General features: G+C 40.3%; 1 protein-coding gene across 1 annotated transcript in view; it reads right to left on the bottom strand.

Annotated features, from left to right (window-relative positions):
- Positions 1-24,682, bottom strand: part of DHX35 (DEAH-box helicase 35) — a gene marked incomplete in the record, with an annotated part of 86,988 nt that overhangs the window by 42,074 nt on the left and 20,232 nt on the right. Inside the window, 7 exon segments of the mRNA XM_014586156.2 lie at positions 890-986; positions 1,993-2,105; positions 6,039-6,098; positions 7,308-7,377; positions 8,709-8,770; positions 11,062-11,166; positions 17,157-17,234. Coding sequence (XP_014441642.1) covers positions 890-986; positions 1,993-2,105; positions 6,039-6,098; positions 7,308-7,377; positions 8,709-8,770; positions 11,062-11,166; positions 17,157-17,234 — 585 coding nt within the window.

The raw sequence follows: 24,682 nt of genomic DNA, 5'->3' as shown, positions 1-24,682 counted from the left end.
GCTCTCTACCTCTTCCTACAAACGCAGAACCAGGAACCAGAGAAGACAAGGTCAATTTGAAGTATGCCATTTTATCATCCTAAAAGGAAACTCAAGTTAGGATCAGGATTTTCACTTTGGTCAGATTCACACATTTCTATGCTATCATGTTCTACTCCAGGATGGTATTTGATCAAATGCTACTGAACAATAATGCTGATGGGGTGAGAACTGCAACGGTAATATTAATTACTAATGTTTATACTATCTGCAGTGAATACAAGAATTCCCAATAAATAAAACAATGATTAATTACCCAGCTTTTGTGCTCTATGGCAAACAATGCATTTATGCATATGGAACAAGTTATGGTATACAAAATTGCTATAAACATTGCCCAGAAAAGATTACTTCACTATGGAAATTGTTTGGGAGTAGAAAAGATTACAGCCGGAGGGGATGTCTGAACGGTGCTCCAACCTGGCATGAGGACTTGAGTTTTTCCAAGTGGTTGAGTTTTCCAGTGGTTTTTCCAATACTTTGAACACTTACTGCCCCCAGAATAATCTACAAAGGTGTCACTGGAAAAGGGCATGTGGCAACAACATGCACACAGCAAAGTGACCTGATACAATATTCAATTCTGGCAGAACATCAGTCCACTGAATGTATTCTGCCATCAGCTAACATATTTAAAACACATTTAACCCTCTGCAGACAGAACAGACAGAAAGAACTAATGACTCCCTAACAATCTAGTTGGCAGATGAACAGTATCAAATGAAATAACTGTGTATGTAATTAAGTAACAAGATAGAAAATAAATGGTTGAGTACAGCGGCTGGGTTCTGCATTCATTCTGCACTGCCTCAACATGTGTGTTCGTCACAGAGAGGTCCAGCCAAATTACCTGGCCAGTAAGAAATGCTAGGATGTCTCCATCTCCTTCTGTCTGGTGAATTTTCACCACAGTATCCACAGTTGATTTGATATAATCTGGAACAGGACTGAAAAGACGTATGTGATAAAGTCATCACTAAACATGCTCGCTAATTACAAATCAATGGATTACCCTAGTAATCTGGCAGCAAAGCCTCAAGAAAGTTAGTCTGGACTTGCCCAGGAGTTAATTAGTACATGAATAAATGAAATAAATACTTTTTTTTTAAACTAAACACAGCATGTAAAAATAACCCATATTCACTGGCTAAAGTCTCTTTACGATCTAAATGATGTATAGTAGTTAAACGTATAAATAATAATTAAAATTAATAAATTAAAAAATTATTTAAAAAATAACCTGTATTATTTATGAACTATGATTTTTAACTTTCTTTTAAAAAAAAAAAAAGTATACCTATATAAAAAAATGTTCTACTTTAACATGCAAAGATGCCCCAGGCCAGTGAAAACTGGGGGGCTGTGGTCTCAATGCTAAATCCCACGTTTTCCCCTCCTGATTACTGCAGCATGTGTGGCCTAGGTGGACAGGGCTAATGGAGGTGCTCTCCAACTCGAATGACTCAGGAGACAAACCCACAGCTCTCTGTTTATTGCCTACACCAGGCTCTTGGTCTTTGCCCAGTGACTAAGTATCAGGATGGCCCTCTTCCTGACCAATAGGGCTCCTTCCACAAATCCAACCAGACCTTGCTAAGGATGTAGAGGCCTGGGGAACTAACGGTTCAGTTTACCAGTACTGCCCCTGTAGATGGGTGGCCTTCAAACCCCAGTTCTGAAAACTATCAAGCCCCCTCTTAGAACTTTTCACTACTTTGCTCTCTCCAACTGAGCTACTAGCCACAGATTCATGGAAACCTGCACATCAGTACCAAGAATTTAAACTATTAATAGACTGAGCAGAGTTCTAGAACATTCTATCAATACGAAAAACACAAAACATTCTCCTTATGAGTGTTACTGCAAACAGATGCAGCCTCCTGTCATTCCATATTAAAGGCCTAGTTTCTAAACACCATCATCAACAATCCAACAATCCAAGTATCACCAAACCTTTGTAGGTAAAAGATATCCACTGGAAATGTTCGCCCTTCCACTGTGAGGATCACACATGTATCCCTGGCTGGGTCGCTGGTTTCGTTCTGATTAAAGAAATCCCGAAATCTCTAATAAAAAAAAATTTTTTTTAATAAAGAAAAGGGTTTTATCCTCCAAAAAAATTAATAATAATTCATGGAAACAAAGGAAATAACATAAAAATGGCAGAAAAAAAGTAAACCATGGGGATTAGATATATGCATACAGATTGTGGTCTGTGAAATAACTTTTTTTTTGAGAGGTTTTTGCTATAGGGCGTGTATGCTCTCCAGAAAGATAGAGAGAGACAGAGAGATAGAAAGTGAGAAATCACCCCCCAGGGGGAATGGCCACGCCGCAATCCCTTCTCCTCCATTCTCCTCCTGGGATCTTGGGTATGCACGCACATACACCTGGCATGAGTTTAAGCCACCAGGTCCAGGACTCAAACCACGATCAGCTACATGGGAGTTCAGCGACATAGCCATTATACTAACTGCTGGTCCCTGAAATAATTTTTTTAATTCACATTTTTTTATTGAAATTGTGGGGAACCATATTTCAGTGATAGACTCTTCGTTAGAAAAGGTTTAACAAAAATAATAAAGGCTAGATTTCAAAACTGCACTCCGTAATACATCTTAGTTAACATGTGGTTATAGCATTATTTATCTTATTCCTATTCTCTGAATTTTATTTAACTAAAAATTAGGTCAAAAGGCCTAATTCAAGTTCAGTATAGGTTAAATCAACTCTAATCAGGAAAACATTGATCTGATCACACAGGGTTATTTATAATTTACAAAAGAAACTTTTACTTCTGTGAATAATAAGTATTGTTTCCGGCACCACAATTATTGATAAACATTTATATAACTTTCCCAGTAGATTTAAGGCCACTTGATGACAGAGACGGTGTCTTCTCCCCCTTTGTACACCCTCCAGAAGTGAGCACAATGCTTTGTACAGGGCAGGTTGTCAATCAAACACTTCTCCAACACTCCCCACAGTACCCTGTTGGAGAAGTGGTTCTTGGCGATTCATTGGAACTTGGCCTCCAGACTTGCAGTTTAGAGAGAGGCCAGGCCTGAGAACTCAAGTCCACCATGGGAAAATGAGATGTCACCACATATTGACTCTTAGAAAATATAAACCCAGACACCCAGAGAACTGAACCCGAGAAGAGCTGAGTGGCCAAACTGGCAGGTTAGTGATGAGAAGCTACCGGTGCCACCTGCTAAGGGGGTACAGATTACCTGTTTGAAGGAGTGTTCCCTTATTTGATTCTGAATGGCCTTCCCACTCGTATCCAGTTTCCCTGAAGGCTGGCTAAGTCACTGCAAGATCTGTCATTTTTATTTTCGCATGTGTCTTTACAGAACATCCCATCTCCGTTCCTAGAGACCCAGGAGCTACACTAATGAACAAATCAAAATGAACGGCTTGGAGGAATGCTTCTAACAGCATAAACTGAAGTTCACTATAAAATACTGAGAGGTGGGGTTGGCAGGTGGCATGGTGGTGAAAGGTGCTGGACTTCCCCATGGCTGACCGTGGTTTGAGTCCTGGACCCGGAGGCTCTCTTTCTCTCATCAAAATTGAAAAATAGTGACTGCCCCCCGCCACGAGTTCCAGCAGCTCCGGCGGCGGGAGGAGCGGTAGGGTTTATCTGCTCAACTCTGCAAAGGTTCTAGGCAAGTCGCGGCCTCATCAGGCACCCAGCACACACCCTGTCCGCAGCTAAGATGCCCAAGAGGAAGGTCAGCTCAGCCGAGGGGGCAGCCAAGGAAGAGGATAACTCTTCAGACAAGAGTGTAAACAAAAGGGAAAAGGGGAGCAAAGGGGAAACAGGCTGAAGTGGCCAATCGAGACACTAAAGAAGATTTACCTGCAGAAAATGGAGAAACTAAAAATGAGGAGGTCAGAAGTGGTTAGTTCACCCTCTGATGAAGCAGGTGAGAAAGAAGTCAAGTCTGAGTAAAATCATATACCATGTCTTGTCAATGGTCCCTGTCTCCCTTCTTGTACAATCCAGAGGAATATTTTTATCAACTATTTTGTAAATGCAAGTTTTTTAGTAGTTCTAGAAACATTTTTAAGAAGGAGAGACTCCCACCTCATCCCATTTTTTAAGTGTAAATGTTTTTTTTTAAGAGGTGAAATCATTTACTGGTTGTTTATTTTTCAGTACGACCAGAAAATAGTGGGATATTGACTCATAGGAGGCTTTGACTCTCTTGCGTGTCAGCTTAACATTCCATAGGTGGGGGCGGGTGGGTAGTTTTTATATCCTAAATACAAAGCATACTAAATGGCAGTTTGGAGTCACAGTCATGCATTTAATGTGTCTTGAATATTTTAAATGACTTCTATTATGTTTTTTAGTAGTATTGTTTCCTAAAGAAAACCACTCTTTGATTGTTGCTCTCCCTGTCAGAACTGTGTGCACTCTGTAACATCTTTGGTCGTGGTAGTCCAGTTTTCCTAATAATTCTGTTAATGTGCTGTGAAAGATTGGAAATTTGAAGTATGTAGTCTGTATGATACTAAATTGTGATTTGGTAGGACTTACATAACAGCTTTCAACTGAAGACAGTGGTTCTTGATATCCTCTTAAGGAAAATTTGCCTACAAATTTGAAGCTGGAATGTCACTGGAATAACTTAAAAAGAATCGCTAAACTTGGCTTTTTAAATTTTTGGTACGTATGTTAAGAATTGGGTACAAATTGAAATGTCTGTACTGGTCCTTGACACAACCAATAAATCTCAATTTAAAAAAAAATTGAAAAATAATGATAATAAATAAATATTTATTTTAAAAAAATACTGAGAGGCTACACACAACCTTCAAGTTGTTAGAGAAGAGTGAGCAGAGACAAAAACGGTGCCCCAGGCCAGCAAAAGAACAATGCTGTGCTAAGCGGAACTCATCCAACGTAACTCTGCTCTCCTTCTGGGCAAGCTCCCTTCAAGTCACCTCAGTCCTCCTCCGTCCCCATGATGTGCACAGCACAGGCACGCTGGAAGTGATGCACAAGCAAGTGAGAACACACTACCCACACCACAAAGGATTAAGTGCCCAGGAAAGGCAGCTGTGCAAAGAACCAATTATAAAAGAAAGCCTAGAGAAGAATGACTGTATCACCAGAAAAGAGCTATAAATTCCCATCTCAGAGAATGAAAGGTTAGTAATTACTATCTTTCTGGGAAGGCTTCATGGAGGTTGGCAGTATCCCTTGACTGCATCAGAGGGTGAGGAGGATTATTACTGGATAGGAAGGAAAAGAGACATCCCTTCCCAGGAGGAGAGCAGAGTGTGGACTACAATGTAAAGGAACCCTGGACAGATGAGAGCACCCACAGTCTACGGCAAGTCTGTCTCATTTCCGAATTAGCTCTCTTGGCTCCTAAATGGACAAATTCCTATCTACGCTACAAGGCTGATGTGAGGTTCAAGTGTGTGTGGCAGTCCTTAGCAGTCTCGCCTAGAACAGTTCTTAATAATGATACTAGTTATCAGGCTGAAAGAATCCATGCTGAGCTAGTATTTCACTTGCTGGCCAAGATGAGGGCTTGCATGCCCCAAATCCGGAGAGGAAAATGGAGAAGGGATTGTGGCATGGCCACAAGGGATGATTTCTCACTTAACCTCTCTCTCTATCTCTAGTAAGCACACGCCTCCTATGGCAAAAAATCTAGAAAACTGAACATAAAAAATAAATTAATTCAAGAAATATAGTCTCATATTGAACAAAAGCTGCTGCCTATATGTGGGGGAACAACAGTATGCAGAGAAACAAGACAAGTAGGTAATTATGTACCCCATTAATTACAAGCTAATTTCTGCCCACAACAGGAGAAGGAGTATCCTCTGATTACATGGAATCTAGGGCATCAGATGGCCCCATCTGCAGCCAGGCCATTCTGCCAAAAATAAGCTCCTGTTAGAGGTAACATCCCAAGGACAGGTCAGACGATTCCAGTATTTATGAGGAAGAAGAGAGATGGAAATGCTCTTACCTCTGCATCCAGAGTGGCTGAAGCCACAATTAAGCGAAGATCTCCTCGCTTTTTCTGAATCTAAAAAAAAAAGGTATTAGGGATCAATGAGAATAGTGCAATAATTATGGATGAAGTAATCTGATACTTGAAATTTACTTCAAAATAATCCAGTATGTAGACCCAGCAGTTAGTGTAATGGCTATGTTGCTGGACTCCCATGTAGTCAACCACGGTCCGAGTCCCGGACCCAGTGGCTTAAACTCACACCGGACACGTGTGCGTGCGTGCCCAAGATCCCAAAAGGAGAATGGAGAAGGGATTGCAGAGTGGCCATCCCCCCTGGGGGGGTGATTTCTCGCTTTCTGTGTCTCTGTCTCTCTCTGTCTTTCTGGTGAACGCATGCGCTCTACAGTAAAAACCTCTCCAAAAAAATAAATAAATAAAAAATCCAGTATGTGTATTGTGTGTATGTATATATGTGCGTGCACGCTCACCAATGAATCAAGACTGACCATAAAATAATTGATAGAGTCATAGGTAAAAGAGGATCATTACACTACTCTAATTCTGTAAATGTATGGAATTTTTCAAATTGAAAGCTAAAAGCAATTTTGTATAGGATGTGTAAAAGAGCATTAGGACTCAAATATGAATCTATTGAAAAAAAAAACATTTTTTCCCTTGACACCTGGGTCTTGAGATCATCTGAATTTGTGTGTATACAATGAAAGTATGAAAAAGTATATCAAAAGCAAACAAACAATAAATGATAATACCAAGACAGAAATATGGACAAAGTTAAAGAAACAGAAATCTAACAGATGTCTGTTACAGGAAGGATTTTTACTGCAACACTATTTAAAATATTTAAAATCTAGAAACCATATATTAATAAATGCCTAACAATAAAGGAAAAGTTAAATACCTTATGATAGAAACGTGCAATTAGATAGCCATTAAAAATAATGTCTTCCAAGAATATTTAATGAAACAGGGAAGTGATCTTGATGCAATGTTAAGGAAATATGCAAGATACAAATTAGCATATACAATCCAGACCCTGTTACGCCAAAATAGATGCATGTACAGATGCAAACAGACATATTCAGAAAACACAAACATTCCTCCAGTGATTTTCCCTTAATAGGTAGAATTATAGGCAATTTTTTTCCCTTTGTATTTTGTTAGCTTTTCCAAATTGCTACAAGCACTTTCCTTATCAGTCAACAAATCAAAAACACAAAAAAGAAAAAAAAAAAAAAAAACCATCAGGCAGTGACGCCATACCTTTTTTAGCAAGCCAATGGCAATGTCAGTGTACAAGGTCCTCTCATGGGCTTCATCCAGCATGATGACACTAAGAATCAGAGGGAAGCTCTCAGTGAGTATCTGTACAAACCACCCACGGAATCTCATCTAGACCCTCAAAGAGACTTCTGCATATTTAGCCCTCATGCAATCACTCGGTATCAAAAGAAAACCTACGTCATTCTTTGACAATGATGTAATTCTCAAGCTAATAAAAATGGAAACATCAAAATACTGTAGTGAAGAAAATGGTGTATTTATTGCTGTCTTTATAAACGGTGTAGTTATGGTTCTTTTTTACCCTCTATATTGGATTCCAACAGTATTTAATACCTGATTTTAAATGACAACATAATCTATGACCCCACAGAGTACATAAAAAATTGGAACAAGGCCCAACCACCCAAAGACTGGTAAGTTATAGAAACAGCCAGAGGCAGGTGATCACAGATGTGTCCCATGTGTACCAGGGACTCAAATGTGACATCCTTTCCCAGAACACCACAGAGCCTGGGTGGGATAACTTCAATGAGTGATAGGCAAAGGTACACAAGGAGGGAGAATGTGATTTGGACTCTATGCATTACATTCAGCAAAATACTACCCAATTAGGGACCCACAGGCAGTGTAATGGCTATGTCACTGGACTCCCATGTAGTCAATCGCAGTTTGAGTCCCAGATCTGCTAGCTTAAACTCATGCTGGGCAAGTATGCGTGCATGCCCAAGATCCCGAGAGGAGAAGGGATTGCGGCATGGCCTTCGCCCCTAGGGGGTGATTTCTTGCTTTCTGTTTCTGTCTCTCTCTGTCTTTATGGCAAACGTACACGCCCTATGGCAAAAACCTCTCTTAAAAAAAAAAAAAAAGCAATCAAAACACTACCCAAATAATTCTCTGCTCTGCTATGATTCTACAGACATCATCAATCCTGGGATGTGACAGAGGCAAGATAAAAAGGACAAGTCAACAGACAAAAGAATGATGGGGATTTATTTATTTATTTTTAGGCCAGAGAGCTGTGTACACACACAAGAAAGAGAAGGTGCCCCTTCCATGGGTGTTGATCATTCATACTACTCCGTCTCCCAACTCTGTCTTGTCAGGATCTGGGGCACTCCTATGTGGACAAGGAAGGTTTTTCAAGCTTATAGGGCAAGGACTTGCACTGTGATTAACCATGTGGAATCTGGGATCCTCTGTGTTATGCGGCTGGCCCAATAACAGGGATTTTAATGTGTTCATTTTTTTTGTCTATAAGAAGGCTTATTCTTGGCTGTAAGCTGACCACAGACATGACTCCCAGATATTAACACAGCTGCTGCTCAATCTGTTTCTGGACTTTGGAAACTAGGAGAGTTATTATAGGAAAAACAAACTTACCTATATTTTGTTAATAATGGATCGACCATCATTTCTCTGACCAGCATTCCATCAGTAAGAAACTAAAAAATTAAAACACAAAGTTTTAGAAATAATTCATTTACACTACATATATCTTTTAAGAATTATTTTATTTAACTTTTTATTTATTTACTTTTTATTTGATCAGAGAGGGAAAGTGAGTAAGAGAGAAAGTGAGAAAAAAAGCCGCCAGGTCCGGGTCTCAATTGCGGTCAGCCATGTGGGCAGTCCAGCATCTTCAACCACCACGCCACCTGCCAGCCCCTACACTAGGTACTAATGTGTTTTGTTTTGTTTTGTTTTTAAAAGTTCAAGTACAACTTTGTAAGGTTCAAGCACAACTTCTTTACCAAGCATGGGAACAGTCAAATCCCACAAAGAACAGTGAAGAAATGTTGGAACTGTTCACAAAAACTTCCAACATGAAATCTTTGGCTGGAGTTGTAAATCTTATAGCAGAATTTCACTTGCATTTATTATACGAACATTAGCTAAGCCCCACTTCCGCTGGGACTGAAACTGTTTATGAGCAGGCAGTGAAGACAAGTATGTGTCTGCCCAAGGGAACAGTGTGAGTCTGAGATAATTCTCCTTAAAATGTCCCAAAGGCAGTGTCCTGGTTAAGAAGATGGACTATGGTGTCACACTGCTGGGGGTTCAGATCTCTATCTCTTACCAGCTGTGTGAACCTTGGGCAAGTTACTGACCCTCTCTGAGCCTGATTCCTCATATGGAAAATGAGTTGATAAAAGTATGTACTTCACAGGATTAGTGTAAAATAGTACATGTAAAGAATCTAGCACATAGAACATCAGCTATTATTATTTAGGATTAATGAATGCTCCTAAACTGTTTCAGAAATACACAATAACTACAGTAAATATTGTTACTCTCACCTAAAAACAACTGTATGTTTAAAAAAACTATCTCCCTCATGTACTATCTTAGTAGCTTTACTTTCTATGTGTTTTTTGTTTGTTTGTTTGTTTGTTTTGTTTTTGTTTTTTAAGAGCAGGATGCAGGACCAGCAGTTGACGTAATGGCTATGTCGCTGGACTCCCATGTAGTCAACCACGGTTCAAGTCCCGGACCTGGTGGCTTAAACTCGTGCCAGGCGTGTGTGCATGCGTGCCCAAGATCCTGAGAGGAGAATGAAGGAGAGGGGATTGCAGTGTGGCCATCCCCCCTGGTGGGTGATTTCTCACTTTCTGTCTCTCTGTCTCTCTCTTTCTTGCGAGCGCACGCACCCTAGAACAAAAATCTCTCTCAAAAAAAAAAAGACCAGGATGTATATACATATTTTTCTTGGATCCGGTATCAGTAGCCACATACACGCACAGGAGTAAAAGTGAGAACTTGCACCAGTGACAAGCCACCACTTAAGAACTCTGTACCTTGAAATTGTGACCAAATGAAATGCAAAAGCTCTTCATGAAAGATTCAAAAGAATCATTTAATTACATAATCCACTGAAAATCAGTTAGTTAAATATCTTTGACAATAGAAAAGAATATTCCCTTTACCTAACAAAATGAATGTCAAAGGTAACAAAATACAAAAAATTGGAAAACAAGGTCCATGTTTTTATAAATCACTTCCTTGTTCATTCAGCTCATCTGATTATTCTTAAACTTCCTCCATTGTAAACTAAGAGCTAATTCAGATTCTAATAATCAATTTTCATTTCATCAGAGCATTTTCATTCATTGTTTCACTCCACTGATTAAACATTGATTCCAGCATAACAGTACATACAACACTCTACGAGCTGATTATTCACTAATAACTATTTATACTGATTATTTTAATATTAGCGGTAAGGTTAAGAAACACATATATAAAATCATTAGAATAGAAAAATGAGAAAGTTCTAACTAGTATAAACAAAAATAATGTCATACTTTATCTACTTACACTACTCTGTCTCCATTTTTAAGCCTTTTACAGGCTGGTTTCTATATTTAGACACTATATGAGTCATGGAAAAACAATAAAACACAGAGAAGGCAGACAGTTCCAGTCCAGTTTACCACCTATGGGCACAGAGCATCAGGCAAGTCATTCATTCAACCTTCCAGGCCCTCATCATCTCCATTCTCTGTAACCCTGAAGGCTAAGCCTTACTTTCAGGGTCCTTTCTGGGCTGAGGTTAAAGGACATTCTGAAAGAGCTCTATACCTCCAGCAGACTGAAGTCACTGAGGACCAGGAAGACTCCTGACACCTTTCTGCCATGCAGTCACTGCCTTATACAGCAGTGAGAGCTGCATATTTTTCATTCCCCCAAGATAATCTTCTCCTTATTTACACCAGGAAAGGCTTGAGCACTTCACCTTAATTCTTGTCGCCAGCGGGTCGGTGCAGTCATCAAAGCGGATGCAGTAGCCCACCTCGTGGCCCAGCACTGCACCCCTTTCCTCAGCTACTCTGCCTGCAACCTTTGGGAAGAAAGATCATGCTGAAAATAGAGACAGAAATTACTGCACAGAGCACATACTACAGGAAAACTAAAGGTCATCGTTTTTTAAATAGTAGGTGAGCAAAGTGGAAAATGAGAAGAAAAGGGACAGATTAATGGAGAATAAGCATGATATATTCTGCAATTTATTAACTTACAGATTTACATATTTCACTTCATTTTATGACAGTGTTGGAACAACTTATATAAATATACACGATACAAATGAAATTACCGAAAGACGTTACAGACCAAGATCAAAGAAATTACAAATAAAATTCAAAGATCAAAGCTGAGGAGAAAATTGAAAAAACATAGAAATGCCAAAGTTATTTTAAGTTGAGCCACAAATTCAGCTCTAAATGTGGTGGCCAAAGTGAAAAGAGAAGAAGTGAGAAGATTCACCCCACTCCTAAAGAAAGACCATGCCAACCACAGACAGTTTTTTTATGTCCCCAAGACTTCAAATACTTTCCACTGGACCATAAAGCAGGAGACTAGAAATTATCAAATTCAATACCAGGCCAAGTTTATCTTCTCTTTGAAAGCAAAAAGGATAGTTTCAAGAGCCAGATACCTAAAACAACTGAACAGCTTCCAACACAATCGAAAAGGTAAATGATAAGAACACAGGATAAAAGGGCGAGCACAGGCAAGCTGAGTAGATAAAAATATTAATTTAACTTTATTCATTGCCATTATTTATATCTTTTTTTTCTTTCTGTTTTTGGAGAGGTTTTTGCTACAGGGCGCGTGCACTCGCCAGACAGACAGAGAGAGACAGAGAGACAGAAACTGAGAAATCACCCCCCAGGAGGGATGGCCATTCCACAATCCCTTCTCCTCCGTTCTCTTCTCAGGATCTTGGGCACGCACGTACACGCGCCCGGCGTGAGTTTAAGCCACCGGGTCTGAGACTCAAACTGCAGTCGACTACGTGGGAGTCTAGCAACATAGCCATTATGCTAACTGCTGGTCCCTACTTTATATCTTATTTTTGAAGTTGAGAGAGAGAGAAGGAAAGTGAGAAAACAAGCTGCCAGGTCCAGGACTTGAAACATGATCAGCCATGTGGGAGTTAGCCGCCTCAATCACCATGCCACCTGCTGGCCCCGAGTGAAAATACTAATAAAGGACCCAAGTGAAAACAAAGTGAAGGTAGAAAACAAAATAAATTCAAAGGGTTTTCAAAAAGTTCATGGATCGTGTGTATTAATGAAAACCTATACATATAGACTGTAAACATTTTTTGGCTCCAAAATAAACTCATACTTTAATTCCATTTCTCTACAAACTTTCTGAAGTCCCATCAGAATATACTATAAAGACCATAAATTATAGATAAAATTTCACCCACCAATATATGACAAATAAAAGGAGATTTAAAAAAGAATCCAACTCCTAAGATCCCTAAACCCCTCCAAAGTAGGGTACTCAAAGGTTAATTTATTAATAGAAAATAATAGAAATAATAAACATAAAACAAAAAAGCAGTAATGCTAATCACTTAGTTTAACTTAAAAAGTACAAAGAGTTTAAGATCCACTACCTAAAGTACCTAACTGAGAAGAACAAAGGAACCTGTGTGAGGCAGGCATTTAGTCTCCCACTTCCACAGATAAGACAAGCCAGTCCTCCCCAAGTTCCCCAGTCCTGAGTTTGGAATATAACTGCCCAGGAGCTGCCCTGCGGCAGAGCTTGCTGACAATCCAGGCTCAAGCGCACTGAGGCTCCCCGCACTCTGCCCTGCAAGCCAACCACACACCAGGGCGTTATCCACTCATCTGTGTTTGAGAAACTGAAGAGCAGATGAGGATCAAAGTGGCTCTGCCTACTGATTGAAATGACTGATCTGGGAGGCCAAGGCAAACTCAATCATCAAGCAGCTGGTCTACACCACAGTATCTTTCAAAACACCTTATGAAACCAGAAATTCAATCCTACTCGTCTCTACCTCTGGAGGCTGCGTTTCCCAATAACCAGCATTTCACCAGGACAGTTTCATTATTGTTATTGTCTCAACTTCAACCATACACATGGTTATATTTTAAATCTCAGAAAACAGTACAAATAGGGAACGTGTGCACAGAGATATTGAGAGCTTATGGCAGAAACAGGCTTTAAAGAATGAGAATAAATGAGCCGATCACTCCATTAAAATGTAATCATTTTAAGGAACTTAAGGTAAAACTAAACTTCCTTATTCTTATTATTTCACTATTTATAAGCATTTGCTATAAAAAAGTATACTTGTTTTCAAACCCTTTTTTCTTTTTATCATTTAAAGCCACACAAGATCACATTCTAAAGCTTTTTTAATAGTTCTACCTCTATTGTTTAGATTCTGTTCTCCATAACCTTATTAATTGGACTAGAAAAATATTATCTTTTTGGCAGACCAAATGCATATGTCCATATGAAAGGTGGGAGGAGGAGGGTCGGAAGCAAAGCAATCATGGAGCACCAGCTATGGGACAAATGTTATGCTCTATACTTCCACAAACTCTATCTTATTAAATAGGCACACAGTCCAAGATGTGAGCAAGATAAAGACACCCTCCTTTTAATTTATTTTTTAAAGAATGATTAACATTATTTATCATTATGATTATTTTTTATTTTTAAATTATTTATTTATTTTTATCATTATTTGTTTTGTTTTGTTTTGCTTCAGGGCTTGTGTGCTCACCAGAGAAAGACAGAGGGAGAAAAACAGAGAGAGAGAGAGAAAGTGAAAAGCAAAGCCACCAGGTCCAGGACTCGAACCTCAGTCAGCCACATGGGAGTCCAGCTCCTTAACCACCATGCCATGTGCTGGCCCCTCATTGTAATTATTTTTTTATTTGCTACAGAGCACGTAGGCTCACCAGGGACAGACAAAGAAAGAGACAGACGGGGATGAGGAAGTGAGAAAGCAGGTCGTCAGGTCTGGGACTCAAACTATGGTTAGTCATGTGGGAGTACAACACTTTAACCACCATGCCGCTTGCTGGCCCCCGATACCCTCCTTTTTACATATGGAAATAAAACAGGCACTAGAACTTATTTCTGAATCACAGGTCAAGGAGGACCTGGTTTTAAAGTCAATCTCAGATCCTAGGAGGCGGACAAATATGCTCATGACTAGCTACCTCTCAGGGAGATCAAGCACTGGCTTGTACAATCTGTTCTGAGGCTCTGAGTTGTTTTCAGATTTTAGTCTGCACACGAAGTACTTTTGGAAATGTAGCATTTCAAACTTGACAGATCTATTAATACTACACGGTTAATATATACAGTTTGTTCTTTCAAGAGAAAGCTTACGTTTCATGGAAGTTATCCATAGCTACAAATTTGGAGTGAAAATGCAAACTAATTAAGAACTGGGATTCTAAACCACAAATGAAAACATTGCTTTAATTTTTAAGTGACTGCATCATCTGTCAGTGACAGAAAAGTTAACTCTACTTTGCAGCATAGTTTCAAAACAATTATCTCCACTTCTACACACACACACACACACACACACACACACATAGCAAAATGTTTACCGATACTTTCTAACTTCAAGACCATTAGAAAATCAACTTTGGGGACCAGCAGTTAGCGTAATGGCTAAGTCGCTGGACTCCCACATAGTTGACCGCAGTTCGCGTCCCAGACCCGGTGGCTTAAACTCACGCCGGGCCTGTGTGCATACGTGCCCGAGATCCCGAGGGGAGAATGGAGGAGAAGGGATTGCGGCGTGGCCATCCCCCCGGGGGGTGATTTCGCGCTTTCTCGCTTTCTGTCTCTCTGTCTCTCTCTGTCTGTCTGGCGAGTGCATGCGTCCTATAGCAAAAACCTCTCCAAAAAAAAAAAAAAAACACCTCATTGTCACAAGAAGGGGATAGCTATACGCCTAACCAACAAAGCAGGAAGCACAACTGCCAAACACTGCAAGGTCTGAGTCTAGAATGGAGGTCAGGCCACCCCACAACCAGGGCAGACTACTGGCTGGCTTCCTTACTGTCAGTGCAACCACCCTAAAAGGGAGGGCCAACAGTCTTTAGGATCGGAAATACAAGTGGTGCTTTGGCCAAGAAACATAGGAAATGTCACAGAAGGGGCCCACATTGACAGCAAAGAATCACAGGAACAGCGTTAGAAGGCAGCATGCAGGTGGGAAGCAAGTATCAAATTCCAAATCAGGCATTCCTAAGAAGTTTACACTGAGCCTTAGAGACGTCTCATGTCACTGAGGAGTGCACCATGAGATACTTACCCTCATCCCCACCCAGCAAAGGAGGGTAAGAGCACTGGGGAGAGGCCATGCATCATTCAGATTTGCACCACCTCAGAATTCTGCAGCAGTAGGCAGCACCCTTCAAAGATGAGTAATTATCACAAAAGGACAAACACAAGCATGAGGCTCCGTGGTACAGCAGCAGGAACCAGCTGCTCAAGAGAAGCCAGACCCCACATGGCGACCATGCCAGTGATTCTGGCTGCCTGGAAGACTGGGGAGGGTCACAAGTGAGACCCTGTGAGGAGTCCCTGTCTCTCAGCTCTCTCACATGAAAAAAAAGTAAAAAATTACTGAACGATGAAATGTAGCCAATCAAGAAATAAGAAGAAATGAACATTGTGGAGTTGGCGAACACAGTTAGTTGTGGGCAGTCAATCTACTTAAACTAAAATAAAGGTTAGACACCTGCAGGAATTATGATTAAGAATGTATGTTATTGGGACCAGCAGTTAGCATAATGACTATGTCACTGGACTCCCATGTAGTCGACTGTGGTTTGAGTCCTGGACCTGGCAGCTTAAACTCACGCCAAGCACGTATGTGTACACGCCCAAGATCCCAAGAGGAGAATGGAGAAGGGATTGTGGTGTGGCCATCCCTCCGGAGAATGATTTCTCACTTTCTGTCTCTGTCTCTCTCTGTCTTTCTGGTGAGCACATGCGCCCCAATAGCAAAAACCTCTCTCCACCCCCCCAAAAAAAAGAGAATGTATATGTTATTAATCTTGAAATGAAAATGATAGTATTCTATCTACAACAAATGGAAGGAAGGAACAGAAAAACAGAATACATATGCAAATTTTTTCTTAAATAACAGGACCCTGAGACCAGCAGATGGCATAATGGCTACACCACTGCTCTCCAAAATAGTCGACTGCAGTTTGAGTCCTGGACCTGGTGGCTTAAACTCACACCAGACGTATGTGCATGCGTGCCCAAGATCCCAAGAGGAGAATGGAAGAAAAGAGATTGTGGTGTGGCCACCCCCGGGGGGGGGGGGATTTCTCGCTTTCTGTCTCTCTGTCTCTCTCTCTTCCTGGCAAGTGCATACACCCTATAGCCAAAAAGTCTCCCCCGAAAAAATAAATAAATAACAAAAATAACAGGACCCCATAACATAGAGTTTGATAAATACTGGGTCACCAGGAAAAGCCATGATGTGTTTTTCTACGCAAAATGTGTCATGACTTTCCCGACAAGCCAGTAAATAACATTCTGAAATTTTTCATAATCTTTTAAAATAAATTCTCTATGGTGAATGAATATTTATCCAAAGTTCAATAACTACTCCTATTTCATTTGTTTCCTCTTTCACTAAATTCAACAAAAGCAAGTGTATGGTTATGGTCCCATGTTTATAAAAATATTTCTATCCAGCCTATCACCCACTCATCTTCAAGAGAAGCCTGGAAAGATGTCCATAAAAGTTTGCAATGTTTTGGCTGAGTGGTGAGTGATTTGGGGATTTTTAAAACCATTTGTTTTGTTTTTATTTCCACAGTACTGCATTCCTTAAAATGTTCATAATGTATAAGCATCAGTTTTACAAAAATATTCAAAGCATAGTTCTTTTTGAAATGAGGAACTACATTTTTAAGGAGAGATTTTCATTCATTTGGAGCTTTGGGAAATAAGAAAGAAAAGAAAAAAGTCAAGGAAATAGAAGATTCAGATAGAGTCTTTGCAATACAAAATGAAACTCACCGTGACAGCCGCCACTCTCCGAGGCTGGGTCACTCCAACCACTCTCCCCTCGGCTGTCCAGCCAGCTTCTGCAAGGTACTACCGACAAAATCCCATCTCAGTCTTTGTCCGACACACTTTGCCAGAAACATTCACCCTTCCCCCCATGACCCTGCGCTGTATTAAAATTACCGATAGTCCTCGTCCCAGCAGAACTCTGGAAATTAATTCACAAATGAGAGATCCAACGCTTACACACGTTAAGGTAATTTGCTTAAGTTCACATCAAAGCAAGTAAGAAAAACTAACAAAAGAAGTAAGTCACAAATTCAGCATTATGACTTCCTAGACTTACAAAACTACAGATGTCTCAAGGAACAAAAAATGATCACTGGGTCATGCAGAACAGTGCAAAATATATAGTACACAAGAACAGCTCAATATAAATAGCAACCATGAAATGCATTTTGGTCCAATTAAATTTAAAAATTAGATAGATTTATCGACACGACTATATGTCAACAGACTGTATTAGCAGACATAAAATTTAATTAAATGCCTTTATTCGGTGTATTTATGAATGTATTTGATATGTGTGTGTTTATTTGATTATATACACTTGAATCCAACATAGATAACAGTGATTATCTAGATATATATTTTCATGTCTAATTGTTTTACGATAAATATATATTACTTTTATGATAGTGAAAAAAAATTACAAATGTTATTGCATGCATCTGCTCGTTTATTCCAAAGAAATAAAGGAAGCATAAACCAGAAACTACAGACAAGGATCATCTATAGGAAGTGGGTGGGAAACAGGAGCAAAGAGGAGGAAATGGAAACCGGGTAACAAGAACAAAGAGTGAGAAGCGATGATCTTAATAGATCTTTTTGTGTAGCTCTGGCTCCTGGAACCACAGCCACATTTCACATACTCTTCAAATACGTAGCTAAAAAACCCAAACAGGATGTAGAGGGAAACCAAAAAGAAATAAAAACACTAACAGATAAACCTTTCTGGATTTCAAATGAGTAATATAACGACACTCTAGGCAGTGAAGAAAACAAGAATTAACCTAATTAACCTCAGAAACACCATCTTGACTGGATGCTATAAAGCTAAAGACAAAAAGAACTCCATAAACATGTCATCTAATTAGTAAATACTCAAGCAGCGGTATGGGATAGCCATTCTCAAACTATTCTACATGTATACTAGAACTTAGCGAACAGGTAAACATATGGTAGATAGTGAGGACTTGGTGACTCACGGTTACAAAAAAGAAAGGCTAAAACAAGCCCTATGGGGACCAGTAAATGGTGTAATGGTTACATCACTGGACTCCCATGTAATCGACCATGGTTTGAGTCCCAGACCTGGCAGCTTAAAACTCATGTTGGATGCGTGTCACCCATGTGGGAGTCCAGCACCTTAACCACCATGCCACCTGCTGGTCCCCCACATTAACTTTTAATTCCTAGAAAAAAATTAATATCTATGAATCCATATTGGCATAAATAATCTAATAAATAAATAAATAAATGAGAAAGGACAGTTCTTCCTCAAAGAAGAATCAACTTAATAAAGGTAGAAATAAAGAGGAAAAGAAAAAAATCATCACTAGGAGGTGGCATGGTGCTTCAGGGCACTGGACTCCCACATGGTTGACCATGGTTTGAGTCTCAGACCTAGTGGCTTGTTCTCTCGCTTTCTTTCTCACTCACTCTTGCTCTGTCCCTCTATGGTCAAATTAAAATTAAAAATAAATAAAGTTAAAATAATTCTTTAAAAAAATAATCATAACTAGGCAAATACCCAAGTAACTGCTACAGACAACATTCACTGACAGTACTAAAATAGTAGGTGACAGTTGAAGGGAAGCAGAGTATCTAGTCTGAAAGACATTTAACCACTACAAAGAGGAAAAGATGTCCAAGCAAAACCTGGCAGCTTAACCAAATGACCAAGGTAAGCATCACCAATAACAAGACATATCAACTTCACAAAGCCCTTGATACGAAGCACTCAGGACATGAAACCTCTGGATTCTTGCCAAAATGCATGACTTCCTCCTACTCATGAGAAAACATGACATGAGTCCAAACTGAGGGACAGACTACAAAATCAATGCCCAGTATTCTTGAAAAGTGTCAAGGACACAGAAGATGAGGAAAGACTGAGGAATTCTAAAAGACCAGAGGAGGCTTCTGAAAAACAACAACTAAATACACGGCCAGATCTTGGAACTAATAAAGAACATAGCTGGGAAAACCAATGAGATTAAAATATGATTTGCAGGCCAGTGACTAGCATTACATCAATACTAATGTCCTGCTTTTTCTTATGGTTTAGAAGAAGTAGTATGAGGAGTATAAATGAACTCTCTATGGCCTTTTGCAACTTTCCTGCTGGTCTAAAATTAGTTAAAAGTAAAGTTTTTTTGTGTGTTTTTTTTGGAGAGGTGTTTTTTGGGTTTTTTGTTTGTTTGTTTGTTTGTTTTTTTAAGCTATAGGACACTTGCGCTCGCCAGAAAGACAGAGAGAGACAGACAGACAGAAAGCGAGAAATCACTCCCCAGGGGGATGGCCACGCCGCAATCCCTTCTCCTCCATTCTCCTCTTGGAATCTTGAGCACGCACGCAAACATGCCCGGCTTGAGTTTAAGCCACTAGGTCTGGGACTCGAACCGAGGTCGACTACATGGGAGTCCAGCAACATAGCCATTACGCTAACTGCTGGTCCCAAAAGTAAGGTTTTTAAAGAATGATTGAAAAAAGCAAAATGTTGTAGGATATGTTTGGATTTTACTAAAAAAAAAAAAAAAAAAAAAAAAAAAAAGCTATGAAGTTTCTCCCCCATGTATTAAGTATATACACAAAATATTATTCATTCATGTTAGTATTAATATTAAATATACACACAAAAAATAACAACCAGCCCAATGAAGACAAAGACAAAAACAGACCTACAAGAATAACAGCTAAGGGACCAGCAGTTAGCATAATGGCTATGTCACTGGACTCCCACGTAGTCAACCACGGTTTGAGTCCCAGACCCAGTGGTTTAAACTCACGCCGGGTGCATGTGCGTGTGTGCCCAAGATCCCGAGAGGAGAATGGAGGAGAAGGGATTGCGGTGTGGCCATTGCCCCGAGGGGGGGGTTTCTCGTTTTCTGTCTCTCTGTCTCTCTCTGCCTTTCTGGCAAGCGCATGCACCCTATAGCAAAAACCTCTCAAAAAAAAGAAAAAAGAATAACAGCTATGAGCCAACAGGTGGCACGGTGGTTAAGGTACTGGATTCTCACCTGGTGGACCATGGTTCAAGTCCAGACCTAGCAGCTTGACAATCACATTGGTCACATGTGCATGCCCAAAATCCTGAGAAGATAATGGAGGAGAAGGGATTGTGGCATGGATATCCCCACTAGGGGATGATTTTTCACTTTCCCCCTCTGTCTCTCTCTAGCAAGTACACACACCCTATGAAAAAAACTTTAAATAAATAAAAATTTAAAAGAAATTATTAAATATTTAGGGGAAAAAAAATAGAGTAACAGCTAAGATTCTCCTGACTACTTCGCTAAGCACCAGGAACTGTACTGAGTGACTTACATGCATAACCCCACTTAATCCTCACAACAGCTCCTATAGGGAAGGTAATACGCTCATCAACAATGAAAAGATGAGGAAACAGAAAGGTCACAATAACTTGTCCAAGGAAAAAGATAAAAATAAAAGAGCTGGAATTCAAGCTCAGCAAACCAAAGCCCTGACACATACCAAGGCACAATTCTACCATCCAAATTAAAACACACATACATGTAGCCAATCTCTCAGCAGTAAAAGGGGACTTCAAAATAGTCACAGAAAATGGAATTAAATCAGAATTTTACTTTGTGGTGGTAAAAGGTTTTGAAATCCATGCTAGTTTTTTCATAATATGCATTTTTCACAACCTTTTGAAGACTCTCCTCATAGTGTTAAACAAAAGAAAAATAATTTCCACAAATGTAAACAACCTGTCCATGAAGCTAGTCCCCTCAGTACACACATGATCTGATGTGTACTTAATGCTTATGACTGCTGAGATGTGAACATGGAGAGACTGCGGAAGCAGGGACAGTGCTGGGTATTACAGAAGCTCACTGAACTACAGGCTGAATTCCATCTCAGTTCTCTACCTTTTTTCCTTTATTCATGATAAAGCACATGTACATGAGTGAGAGCCAAGTACCCTTTAGAGGGTCTGGTCATGCCAAATTCTTTTCATCCGGTACTCCAGCCTTTCACATGCCCACCGTGTATCCAGCTGACCTGGCCAGGGATCTGAACCATGGTTGCTAAGTAGGATCCGGCTTCTAGTGATCAGCACATACCACTGTGCCACGAAGCTGACTTTCTATTCTCTTTATGAATCGCCGACTCTAGTCTTCTAGTTGAAGGATAAAATTAGGAAGAATTCCACTAACAGCTATACTAATAAAAATTGTAGTTAGAACTTATTTCCACAGTCCATTACTCCAGTTACAAGTATCATCAGGATCCCACATATATTGGGTCGTTGAAAAACTCATGACACATTTTTGCATAAAGAAACATAGAAAACTACAGTATGATTTTCCCAACAACCTAAAAGTTTTGGGCATTTCAAAACTAGAAAGTGTTCTGGTGTTTCGGCATGCTGTACTATACCGAGGAAAGATAGTACATAAAACTGGCAAAACAATTACTGAGAAGACCCTGCTCTACATCCTTGCTATAACCTTCAGTTTCTCCAGCCTTCACAATTTTTGCAGGCCATAACAAAAATTAACACAGTAAGTTCGAACAGTGACTTTCAGACAAGGGAAACTAAAGTGCTAGGGAAAAGGGAAGATTCTTCCACAGGAAGGTAACTGATATTTAGAGCAATAATACAGTATCACAGTGATCTAGCTGTTTACTTTTCTTTTTAAAAAAGTATTTCTTTGATGAAAATTAGAGACAGAGAGAAAAAGACAAGCACCCTCAACAGGGCCTCACATCACACGCCACCCCCCATGGGGTGTGGTCACACCACAATCCCTTCTGTTCCATCTCTACATCCTGCTGGGATTTGAAGCACTGGCGTGTTTCTCAAGTCAGGGTTGGAATTTGAACTGTGCAGCTGGCCATGTGGGATTCCGCTCCTTTAACCACTAGGCCACAGGGCCAGCCCCCAAAAATATTAAAATCTTTTAATTAAAGAGGGAAAAAGTCTACCTTCATTTGCTGTCACATTACCCAGCCTGGATCCTCAGCCCCTACTCTTCTTTGTCACCTCCTGTGGGAAGTATTATATTCACTGTCACCCTTTGCTGTCAGGCCAGGCCAGATAACTTCCTTTGACTAATAGGAGAAGAGCCACATCTGGCCAGAAGTTTTAAGCAACACCTCATGATTCTGCCACTCCCTCCAAGGTCAAAATTCCCACGTAACAGACGCACTGACTGCTTCAGTCCCAGTAATGACATGGAGCAGCCCCAAAGCCAATGCAAGATGACCACACAGTATGAGCAAAAAGCAAACCTTTGTGTTTTTAAGCTGTGGAGATTTTCAGGTTCTTTGTTAACATAACATAGTTTATCCTAAGCTGACTAAATAACCAGTCTAATTACAAAACAAACTAAAATGATCAACTATCATGTGGCCTTTCACCTCTGTTCTATATTCCTAGACCTTACTATTTATTCTCTACAGTGTCATCACCTGTAAAATACAGTTAACAGGGCCCACCTCTTAGTCATTACAATTAAACAGATTGGGACCAGTAGGTGGCATGGAGGTTAAGGTAGCTGGAGCCCACACGCACAGCTTCATGACTGGAGTCCCAGACCCAACAGTTTGAAAAACATGCCAGGTACATGTGCATGTCCCCCAAATCCCTAGAAAATGGAAAAAGAAGGGACTGTAGCATGGTCAAACCCCCTGGGGAGTGACTTCACACTTTCACTTTCTCTCTCTCTCTCTCTCTCTCTCTTTCTCTCAAGTGCACATGCTTTATAGCAAAACTAAAACTAAAAAAAAAAAGTTAAATAGATCAATGTGTGTAGGGTGCTCACTCTATGTAGTGCTTATTATTACTATATCATAATAGTTACTTGTCATATTGTTATTATGACATTACTCTCCAACTTCTAATCATTAAGTGATTGACTTGGCCCTCTCCTGTGTCTCTGTGTAAAGAAACAAGAAACTGAGACCAGGAGATGGCGTAATGGTTACTTCACTGGACTCCCATGTGGTCGACTGCAGTTCGAGTCCCAGACTCAGCAGCTTAAAACGCGTGCCAGGCATATGTGCAAATAAGCCCAAGATCCCAAGAGAAGAATAGAGGAGAAGGGATTGCAGTGTGGCCATCCCCCCTGCAGAGCGATTTCTTGCATTCTGTCTCTCAGTCTTTCTGGTGAGCGCACACGTTCAATAACAAAAACACCTCAAAAAAAAAAAAAAAAAAAGACCAGACACGTTCATCAAGAATGTACACAGCAGCGCAACTCATGACTTAAAACTGGGGCCAGCTGTGGAGCGGCAATAATGCACTACTCAATAGAAGCCAGATTGCACATGGCAACCGTGACTCAAGTACCCAACCAGGTCAGCCTGAAACAAACCAGGCATGAACACAAGTGCCTAAGATCTGAGGGGCTGCGGGACTAAGGGAAAGTGACTGCTGCTTTAGCAGACCAGGTGGAGTGTGCCTGCCTTGCCTCCCTCCCTCTGCCCGCCTCATATGTACACACATAAAATCAACCAAAAATAAGTTTTAAAAAGAAAAAAACAGATGGGACCAGCAGTTAGCATAATGGCTATGTCTTTGGACTCCCATGTAGTCAACCGCGGTTCGAGTCCCAAACTCACGCCGGGCGCGTGTGTGCGTGCCCAAGATCCCGAGAGGAGAAAGGAGGAGAAGGGATTGCGGCGTGACCATCCCCCCTGGGGGGTGATTTCTCACTTTCTGTCTCTCTGTCTCTCTCTGTCTTTCTGGCAAGCGCACCCACCCTAGAGCTAAAAACCTCTCCAAAAAAAAAAGAAAAAAGAAAAAACTAGAAACAATATGAATGCCAATCAATAGTAAGAAGGGTAAATCAACTAGCAATATTCTCAGTCCACTCTCACTGACTGCTCAAGGTCTCTTTCAAATAGCATTTCCTTTATAAAGCCTTTCCTGATTCTTCTTTCCATGCCTATCCATTACAGATGTGGTTTTCCCTGGTATGAGAGGTTTCTCCTGCAGCACCGAGTAATCCTACAACAGCAGATTTTTGTTTACAACTACAGTAGCGTTCCTTTTATCTCATCTCTTCAATGGTAATTATTTGATGACACAAACCATATATTACACATCTTTTTTTTTTTTTTTTTTTTGGAGAGATTTTCACTGTAGGGCACGTGCACTCGCCAGACAGACAGAGAGAGACATAGAGACAGAAAGTGAGAAATCACCCCCCAGGGGGGATGGTCACGCCGCAATCCCTTCTCCTCCATTCTCCTCTCGGGATCTTGGGCACGCACGCACACAC

Source organism: Tupaia chinensis, unplaced genomic scaffold (genome assembly GCF_000334495.1).
Source record: "Tupaia chinensis unplaced genomic scaffold, TupChi_1.0 Scaffold000115_1, whole genome shotgun sequence".
Taxonomy (NCBI): domain Eukaryota; kingdom Metazoa; phylum Chordata; class Mammalia; order Scandentia; family Tupaiidae; genus Tupaia; species Tupaia belangeri.
This window is presented reverse-complemented; position numbering and strand designations above follow the sequence as displayed.